Source organism: Stegastes partitus, unplaced genomic scaffold (genome assembly GCF_000690725.1).
Source record: "Stegastes partitus isolate 25-593 unplaced genomic scaffold, Stegastes_partitus-1.0.2 Scaffold855, whole genome shotgun sequence".
NCBI classification, from domain to species: domain Eukaryota; kingdom Metazoa; phylum Chordata; class Actinopteri; family Pomacentridae; genus Stegastes; species Stegastes partitus.
In genome coordinates, this window is record NW_007578586.1 from 141,720 (window position 1) to 151,709 (window position 9,990).

At 45.9% G+C, this 9,990-nt stretch overlaps 1 protein-coding gene across 1 annotated transcript in view; it reads right to left on the reverse strand.

Annotated features, from left to right (window-relative positions):
* Window positions 1-7,341: 7,341 nt before the first annotated feature.
* Window positions 7,342-9,990, reverse strand: part of cacna1fb (calcium channel, voltage-dependent, L type, alpha 1F subunit) — a 37,848-nt gene continuing 35,199 nt past the window's right edge. Inside the window, exons 40-45 of the mRNA XM_008293061.1 lie at window positions 9,466-9,599; window positions 9,278-9,390; window positions 8,774-8,966; window positions 8,227-8,289; window positions 7,740-7,840; window positions 7,342-7,654 (exon numbers count right to left, since the gene is read on the reverse strand). Of these exons, the coding sequence (XP_008291283.1) occupies window positions 7,391-7,654; window positions 7,740-7,840; window positions 8,227-8,289; window positions 8,774-8,966; window positions 9,278-9,390; window positions 9,466-9,599 (868 nt within the window). The 3' untranslated portion in view covers window positions 7,342-7,390. The remainder of the gene's footprint in view (window positions 7,655-7,739; window positions 7,841-8,226; window positions 8,290-8,773; window positions 8,967-9,277; window positions 9,391-9,465; window positions 9,600-9,990) is intronic.

Genomic DNA, 9,990 nt, shown 5'->3' on the forward strand with positions numbered 1-9,990 from the left:
AACTGATTAATTATCAGCTGGAGCCAATCAGCTGCTGCTCCTGTTGCTAGGCAACAACAGCTGCTGCTAGCATCACAGCTACGTCATGTGATCAGAAGAACAGCAGCTTCAGATCCAGCAGGTCACATGTTTGTGGTCGTTTCTGTGGTTGTGTTAAATGAACGTTTTACACGTGTTGCAGTTGTTTTGAGTCACATTTTGGTCGTTTTGCATCATTTCGTGTTCGTTCTCTGATGTTTTGCTCATTTCACGTTTACATTTCAAACCTTTCTGTGCTTGTTTTGTGTCATGTTTTTGTAGTTTTGTGCCACATTTTGGTAGTTTCATACATTTTTGTGGTTGACTTGACTCCACTTTGGTTGTTTTTTGTGACGTTTTGGTCATTTTAAGGCTTTCCTGGATGTTTCCTGTCACATATTCATAGTTTTACGTCCTTTTCTGGTCGTTCTGAATGACAGTTTGGTGGTTTTGTGTCCGAAAACACTCACAGATGGTTGAAGGTGACGTGAAAGTTGTTCTAAATGAATCAGATCATCCAACAAACTGTGAATGTTCACAGTCTGAAGGTAGAACTGTGCAGATGAAGGACCGCTTTGTGGTTCAGGTTCTGACTAACGGCGTGACGCCTCCGAGCCGAGCAGAGGTCAGAGTGTATTTACGACGGCGGCTTCATCCGTCAGCGTCTGAATCGATACCCTCCTCCGGTCCTCCTCCTCCTCTGGTCCTCTGAGAGCCGTTCATCAGCTCGGCCCAGTAATCACATCGACGCTCTGCCGTGTGATGCTGCTGCGCTAACGTCCGTTTGTCTGAGCGACACAACGCCAGCAGCAGCTTGTGTTCGTCCTGTCGTCCACGCAGCTGGAGGAGGATCTGCTGCTGGTCCGGCTGCACGGCGCCGGTTTACCGGGTCTGAACAGAACCACGGCTGCTCCAGTCATCTGATTCCATCCAGGTTAAACTGGTAAACGTTCATCAACAGGACACGACGCCAGAGAGACAAAAAGAGACGCAACACAACCACAAAAATACACAAAAACCACCAGAAAAAGACACAAAACCACTAAAACGAGACCCAGCAGGTCCATCAGACCACAGACATGGTGGCAGCAGAGAGCATTGTGGGAGTTCAGCAGCAGCAGGACCATGACAGAGACTCTGAGGAGGTTCAGGACCTCCAAGCAGGAGTTCAAGATGATTCCACCAGAGCAGGACTCAGGTCTCAGTTTGATGCCATCAATCAGTTGATTGATTTCTGAAGGTACAGATCCGCTAGATCCTGATCTTTGAGTTGTTTTAGTTCAGCTGAACTCTCACGTACAGGTTTATGGTTTCTGCTGTCAGGCAGCAGGACGAAGAGGAAACTGATTAATGTCGAGTTAAATCTCTCATCCTTTGTTCTGTTTGATTCTTTCTTTGTTTTATGTGTTTATTGTGTTCTAGTGTCTGGAAAAGAAGCATTCACATTATTATAGTTATAGATAATATATTAATAAGAGTCGATGGATTATTAATAATAATAATAATAATAATAATAATAATAATAATAAAAATAAAAACTTCCGTCCTGTTTCCAGCTCGTTCTCACTCATCTGCAGGTTTGGTTGGTTTGAGCAGAGAAACGAGAACGACGATGGATCTCCTCACTTCATCTCCTCGTTTGAATAAAACCGTTTCCTCTTTGTGTCTTTCAATAAACCAGATAAGAGTTCATCGTAATAAAATCAGATTCCTCCGTCAGACGTCGCCTTCTCATCAGGTTCATTCATCTCTCAGGTTTATTTTCCAGATTGAACGTCTGCAGCTGAACAGAATTAAAAGATAAACCGGAGCCACGAATAAATACGTTCATACGTCCACGGATCACGTCTGGATGTGGTCCAGGTTCAGAGAGTCCTGAACGTCTGTGAAAAGGGACAGAACTCAGAGGAGCTGAAGGATTTCTGCCATTTTTACAGTTTTAGGGGGAAAATGACTTTTTTACAGAACATTCCTGATAATTCAGAACATCTAAAAATCAGGCGAAGATGTGAGAAAGTCAGAACACTTCGTACACTGAGGGCAGCTTTTAAAGTCGAGGACGTGAAGATAGCTTTTAAAAGCAGCTGCAGCAGCTTCCTGTCGGGACGTTTTGTCAAACGGGGACATTTTTAAAAGTTGTTATGTCTCTGAAACTGGAGGACTTTCTTCAAAGTCAGGATGTTTTAGAGATTAAAAAAGAAGTCCAGACACTTTTTAAACTTCTGAACTTTTTGAGAAAATGAAGCCGTTTTGGTAGAAATAGAGGAAATGTGCTGAGGACACGTTTGTGAGGAAAATTAATGTGAGGACGGATTTTAAAGTCAAAGACATTTTATAAAAAATGAACAAAGTACAGCGATGAAGACGTTTGTAGATTTTAGAAAGTGAGACGCTTTTTAAAATGATTTTGTACAAAGCGGAGACATTTTAAATCTTTGCCAGTAAAGACAAATGTTAGAAAGTGAGGAGATTTTTTCAAAATCAATATTTTTAGAGCGTTATTTGGTTTCTGAAGCTTCACAAACATTTTATTTTCTTTTTTTAAGTTTTTTAGAAACGTTGTGATGATCTGTCCAGAAGCAGACGTTCATTTCTTGAACAGTTTCAGAGCGTAAATGGAACCAAACAGCAACTGAAACCTGAAATAAACCCTAAAGTCCAAACAGGACTTCAGAGAACAAATAAAACTTTGATAAATGTCAAACTCAAATCTTGTTCGTCTCCAGTTTTTCTGTGGAGCAGCAACGTCGCCGTCGGTTCACGTGAGTCAGTCTCAGGACAAATGAGAAATCTAGACACTTGTTCAGCTTAATTTAAATGTTGAATATTGAAGTGACGTCGGTTTGTCTTTAGAAATTCAGAATCTCATGATGTTCCTGCTGAAGTGAATCCGAGCGGCTCAGCAGGAAGCAGATTGAGTCGCTGCAGGAGGAAAACCTATCGGCTGTGATTCTGTAATGAAGCAGCAGAAAGCGAATCGATGCCTCGAGGCTCAGACGAGTAAATCTCTTTAATTGTCCTGCAGGTCTCTGACGTCTGTGTTCAGAGCTAAAGGTTAAACAGAAGGTCAGAGAGACGATCAGCGTTTATTAGAAAGGACGCGTTAAACGGTTTAAATCTGCAGCTTCACTGGAAACAGAATCAAAGCGTCCTGAGGTTCAGTCTGATCACCAGGAACAGAACCACAGATTATCAGTGGTGAGAAATCTGCTGATGCTTAAATCATTTCTCAGCGTGATTCTAAACCTGAGCTCGACCTTCGATGTGCTTCACATCATGAGTTCTGTCTGTTGTCTTTAACTGACTGAAGTCCTAAATATAGATTCAGTGCATTATGTCAATACTGAGACATTTAAGAACAGTTTTATATTAAACTGAAATTAATCATCACAATATTTCCATTGTGCTATAAAATGAACAAAACTGTTTCAGGCTACGTTCACAATTACAATAAAGCAAAGTTTTTAATTTAAAGTCTTATCTGCAGATGTAAGAAGTCGTTTAGCTCTGGACTCCTTCAAGAACCTCATCAGAGGTTCCTGCAGCAACATCTGCTCTGACCTGAGCTGCTGAAGGTTCCTCCCTCTCCACTTCTCCAGATTCTCTGATCAGTGGTGTCTGGACCTTTATTCTCCATCAGGTGGCTCAAACCTGGAGTCTGGACCTCCTCTGATGCTGAGGAAACATCAGCCAGAGGTGAGTCTGGATTCACTGTCATGAAGCATCTGATGAAGTCAGAAGCACCGTTGTTGGACTAAACCTCAGAACTCCAGAGGTTCTGATCGATTACAGGGTTTCAGTGAATTATTCAGACCGGTTAGACACCGCCGCTTCTTATTTCAGATGTTAAATACAGATGAACAGAATGAACCAAAATAAGGATCTAGATTCATGTTCCTGTTCCTGCCGATGGGCTAGAAGGTTTTACTGCCACCTTGTGTCTGAACGTCATTACTGCACCAGGAAAGCTTCTGTTTCATCAGAACTATGAACCCTTTAAACCAGGGGTGTCCAGTCCTGGTCCTGGAGGGCCACAGTCCTGCATGTTCTACATGTTTCCCTTCTTCCAACAACACACCTGATTCACATGATCAGGATGGTTATCAGGCTTCTGCAGAGCTTGATAATGAGCTGATCATCTGAACCAGAGGGAAACATCTAGAACATGCAGGACTGTGGCCCTCCAGGACCAGGACTGGACACCCCTGGTTTAAACTGTATATGATGCCAGAGAGTGATGGAGGACAAGAACCAAGCTGACACAACGTCATAGTTATAATGTTGGTAAACAATGTGGCAGTGCAGCATGTTGGTAAACAGATAAAGTCACATTATAATATGTCAATAAATAGTCTGTAGCTCACTGATCAGTTCCACGATCACAGCGTCACAGCTGTGATCAGGTAACAGGTGGATCTATTATCAGCAGGGATGAGTGACAGACAACCACATACATCCGTTTGGTTCAAAGCCCAGCCTCTGACCCCCCCAACACACACACACACCAAACAGCACAAAACACATCACGGCTTTCAATAGAGTCCGTAAAGTTCATTAATCAGTTCACAGAGATGTTCCACCACCTGCACGGCTCTTCAGGGTCATAAACACCTGAACCACCTCACAGCAGCTCGGACCACGTGGCCCACCCCATCACCAGCTGATCGACTCACGGCTCCGCGCATCAGTCCTCCCGTGACCGCTGGTTCGGTCCCGTGACCGCTGGTTCGGTCCCAGCAGCTCCGTGAAGCGGTCCGTCCTCCCGCTACAGTAACTTCAGATAATCCAAAAGTCCACAACGAGTTCAATCCACACTCCACGGCAACTCCAGACAGCCACCAAGTCGGCGTGTGACGTCATTTCGCAACGCGCGACTGCGCGCGTGCACTGCACTCACCTAAATGCAGGTTCACGTGAAGCCACGCCCCCAACATTATTGACATACATTTAGATTCAATAAACAAAACCTGTGACCCAATCAGAAAATATATTTACATTATTTCACAGGTCCTGCTGGTACCGATGATGTGAGGACAGACTGGACCGCTACAGGTGGTGTGCTGGTCAACAACGTCATAGTGTAGTATGTGATGACCCCTGAGGTCATCTTGTGAGTGGTTCTGGTTCGTCTGCTGGTCCTGTGGGTGGTTCTGGTTCGTCTGCTGGTTCTGTTGGTTCTGTGGGTGGCTCTGGTTCGTCTGCTGGTTCTGTTTGATGTAATCAGGAGCACCTGTGACACCCAGAGTGCTGCTGACTGGGTCTAGCGGCTCTCTGCTGCCCTCTGCTGGTGACACACCGTCTGGTCCTGGGTGAGCTTTCTTTGTTTAGGACGTTTCCAACACTTGCACACACACAGTTCATGCATCCATCACACACACACCACTGACTCTGTTCTCTCACAACCCCACACCGGCTTGGCTTTGGTTTGGTATCATTATTATTATATTGAGTCGCTGCAGGAGGAAAATTAATAAATTATATAATAATAAGAGCTTTAATTTTGAACCTTGGTGAGTTTCTCCTTTTGCTGAGTCAGGTCCTAACAAACATGACAGTATGCTGTGAAACATGTGCTGTGAGTGTGTGTCGGTGTGAGGTGATGGTTTGTGCGATCAAACATGGAGTCCATCAGCAGCTTGTTTTCGGTCTTTATTGGAGGTAAATGGAGGTTCAGTCAGAGGTGCTCCTCAGCTGAACGCTGCAGTTCTCAACATCTCAGGAGGTGTTTGGAGAGAAGTCCAGGCGTGGAGTCAGAAAGCCCTTAGCTGCTGGGAAACTGTCCGAAACGTCAGAAAGTTAAATGAAAAGAAAACGGAAACACAAAAGTTGAGACGAGACAAAAACACCACCGGACCGTCGGACAAAGATCCAGTCCTCTGTGTCCATAAAAAACACCTAGAATAAGAAAAACACTGGCAAATAAAAAAAGAGATCAGAAGTCTTCTCAGTTTGTAGTTTGTAGACAACACGTTCAGTTACCAGAATAAAGACACACGTTAATGAAACAGCAGACCGACGGGCCTGGTGTTGAAGCTCCGCTGACCCGTTCATCATGTTCATCATGTTCATCAGACACAGACAAGCCTTCTCTCAGACCGTCACTCATCAGTCCTCAGGTTCACTCAGTCAGTTCTCTCTGGAAGCTTCACTTCTTTAAAACGTGACGGTGAGTCCGTTTGGACGTCGGAGGTCAAATGAGACAAAACTTGAAAAAATGTTTCAACACTTTTAGAGAAAATTTCCACTTTTACGTTATAATTCAGACTTTCTCAGACGAATGAAAACATGAATCGTATTAAAACATCATCATCACAAAGTGTTCTGTAAAAGTTTGCTTTTACATGAATGTGACGTTCTGTGTCACAGCATTACTAAAACGTTTCTAGAACGTTTTATTGTTTGCTGTAAAACTGCTCCTTGAGTTTCTGACAAATTAGACGATTGATCTTATGAAAAAAATCTCAAAAATGTTCATTGTAAAATTATTTTCACATCATTCTGACGTTCTCGGTCTGAGGTTCACTGTAAAGTGTCAACCTGTTGGAAATCAGTTTCCATGTTTACGTTGGAACGTTACGGTTCTTGTACATCTTCACTGTTTGATGTCGGCACTCGAAGGAGATCAGAAGAAAAAACAAGTTCAAGTTTTCATTTGCCAACAGAAAGAAGAAATTCCCTTTTTTTCTGGTTCAGTGTGTCGAGTCGATTATTTTCCGTACGGGGGTTCATCACATGAACACAACTCGTACTTCAGCTGTTTCTTATTAAATCATTTTGAGTGAAATCAGGTTCTTACTTCTGCATTTTGTTATTAAAATAAAATCCCCCCAAAAATCCAACACACGTGTATTTTTAAAAATCAATCAGAAAAATAAAATAAATAAATGTTTTCATTTCTTGTGCTGAACCCAAACAGTGAAAACGTACATGAGCAGCAGTAGCACAACAGTAGCTAACAACAAGTAGCACTAGCAGTGCCGCTAGCTAGCTGTTAGCGTCATTAGTGTCAGACAGCATTAAGGTTTCTTTGTCAATTTACTTTTTCATCGTTAACGACGCTAGGCTAGCTGTATGAGTGTATGAAATATCCCCACACAAGCTAGCCGCTGATATCAACGGTTAATTTAGGTTTAGTTAGCTAGATGCTAAGTGCTAAACTCTCAGGCAGGAGCTCAGTTTGGGGCAACTAAGCGTTTAACTCTGTCTGAACTGTGCTAAGCTAACAGCCCGCTCATCTGCTCCTCGCTAGCAGTGTTAGCTCTTTAAGCTCCGCCTCCCTTCTCTGACTGGTCAGGTGTTCTGTCCGTCAAAGTCCAACTGTCGATGACAGATGCCCCGCCCCCCTCAGTCTGTCCCTGATTGGTCCAGAGGCTCAGAACGACGTCACGCAGGTCATCTCGTCCGCCAGCTCGTCCTCATCGCGGCCCGTCCTGATTGGCTCCTCGTCGCTGTAGAGCGCCGCGGGGTCGGCGCCAGCGTTGCCCAGGAAACCGTGACTCCCGGAACCGAGCAGGTCGCTGGCGGCGGACTCCATCTCATCCACCGTCATGTGACACGCGTCGGCGATCTCTCGCTTCGCAAACGCCACGAACTTTGGATCTCGAGCGTAAAGCCCGAGGCCCTCCGAGATCAGAACCTGGAGACGGAACAGAACCAGGATGAACCTCAGAACCACGAGCACAGGGACTGATCAGGAATCAGTAATCAATCAGTTTCCTCACCGCCTCCACCAGACTGTCGGCTGATCCTCGCTTCTCCGTGAACTGAGCGCCGAGCTGCGAGGGAACTCTGAGGGTGGTGTAGGCCCGGTAGGGGGGCGGAGCTACAACAGTCACATGACACGTTTAGATCAGGAACTTCTAATATTCACACTTCCACACGACACAGTAAGATTTAGGACTTCCTAATACACAGTATATCAAATACAGCACTCCAGAAACCCCGACTACATCTGGTTGGATTGTGATGTCAGCTGCCGGGCTCAGCCGGTCCGACCCACAATCCTTTGTTCCTTTGTTAAGTATAAACTAGCCTGAGCCGCTGACAGCTCACTTCACATCCCTGGGTTTGGGTTAGGGATGAAGTTTAAGGTGCATCTTATGACTGAATGGTCTGCTCCAGCTGTACGGGACGGTGTGGACTTTATGAGGGCTGCTGTAGGACGTATGAACTTTGTGTGTGTGTGTGTGTGTGTGTGATGTTTCCGACCTGACGTCCCTGCTGGGCCACCGTACCAGGCCGGTCTGGGAGCTGCACCCGTCACACTGACACCTGGTGGAGGACAGAGGCGAGTTACACAACATTTCAGGGTTTCACCTCAGTTACGTCACACATCTTGTTGCTCCGTGTTAGCATGAAGCTAAGCTACGTGCTACTTGCAAAAACAAAGGCAGCTGGACTCTTCAGTTCTGGCTGACAGGTGGAGAGCCTCAGGATCTAAGCTCACCTGGAACCTACATTACTGGAGATGTGACTGCTGGTTGGGCGACCTGAGGAGAGACGGTGTAGGTGTCTGATAGGTGGCGCTGTCGATCACCTCCTCAGGTAATTAGGGTCATTCTAGTTAGATTCTTTCACTTCAGATGGACATCCGTCCACCAGTTCACACGTTAACCACTAGAACCGGGTCAAACGGACACTCTGCATGTTTCATGTGGTTGGACTGTAACCTGACACCGTCTAGAGTCCAGCTGCCGTTGTTCAGATCCAACCCGGACGTCTGAGGGTCTCTGATGACTCTTTAACTCGTCCTCACCTCTTCCTGCGTCTCCCTTCTTGCCCTCCCCTCCGGCTCCTCCCCCCCACGGCGGGCTTCCCTCCTCCTCCACCAGGATCAGCGGCGCGTAGAGGAGGCGCCCGCGGCGAGGACATGGGTTCGCCCAGGACGCCGAGGACGCCGCCGAGGAGCGGCCGGAGGAGTGACGGGACTCGTAGCTGTTGAGCATCTGCTGCAGGTGAGAAGACGTTTCCTGTTATCACCTGAATCCTCAAAGTCGTTCAAACAGTCAAGTTTCAGATGAACTTCTGCTCGACCGGCTCTGATTGGTCTCAGGATTTTATAGCGTTAAATCTGGATATGAACACAGCCTGGTGCAGCCACTACTCTACAAAATAAAAGCCTCATTTAACCTCATGATCAGACGATCTGATCTACTTCCAGGATTAGTGTAAAACGTTTGGTTGTAAATCCTCCTCAGGTTTGGTGGATGCTCCAGTTTAATCCAGTTAAACTCTCCACGGGTCACATGACCAGCGTTACCTGTGCACGTGTGCGGCGCGGCGGCGACGTGGGGTGGTAGGTGCCGGGGATGGGCAGGTCGTCGCTGCTGCCCTGCCGCCTCAGACACTGGATGTTGAAGGACGGCTTCCGACCTGAGCAACGAAAACCAACGTCAGCGAGGACACGCGGCCGCGACCCGCAGCAGAGGATTCTGGGATACCACTCACCTGTGGGCGTGGCCGGCAGCAGGCGCCTCCGGGTCGTCCTCCTGCCATCGCTGTAGCCGTTGCCATAGCTACTGTTGTAGGAGGCGTGGCCATCGTAGTGGTCTCTGTAGAGGGGAGGCTCGTCGGGGTAATGTCTGCAGAGACAACATGACGTTACAGCCAACAGCACCGTCTGCTGCGTGTTGTCATGTAGGATGGACGAGACTCAACTAAACACGATGACATCAGATGAACAGCTCTGCTGGACTGATTGAAATACGACTGATGGGACCCCACAGCATCACCTGTTATTAGTTTACCTGCTTCATTAAACATCAACATTCAGACCTGACTATATGGTATAAAATATTTAATTCAAACACTGAGGCCCTAGAACATGGTAGAACATAACCTGACTTGTTTACATATGAAGATTAAGGCAATAATATATGAAAAGCTGATTTACCTGCTAATTTAAATATACAGGTGAGGACTGTAAGGATTAAATAATTATTATACTTTATTAATTAAACATGGAGGTTTAGA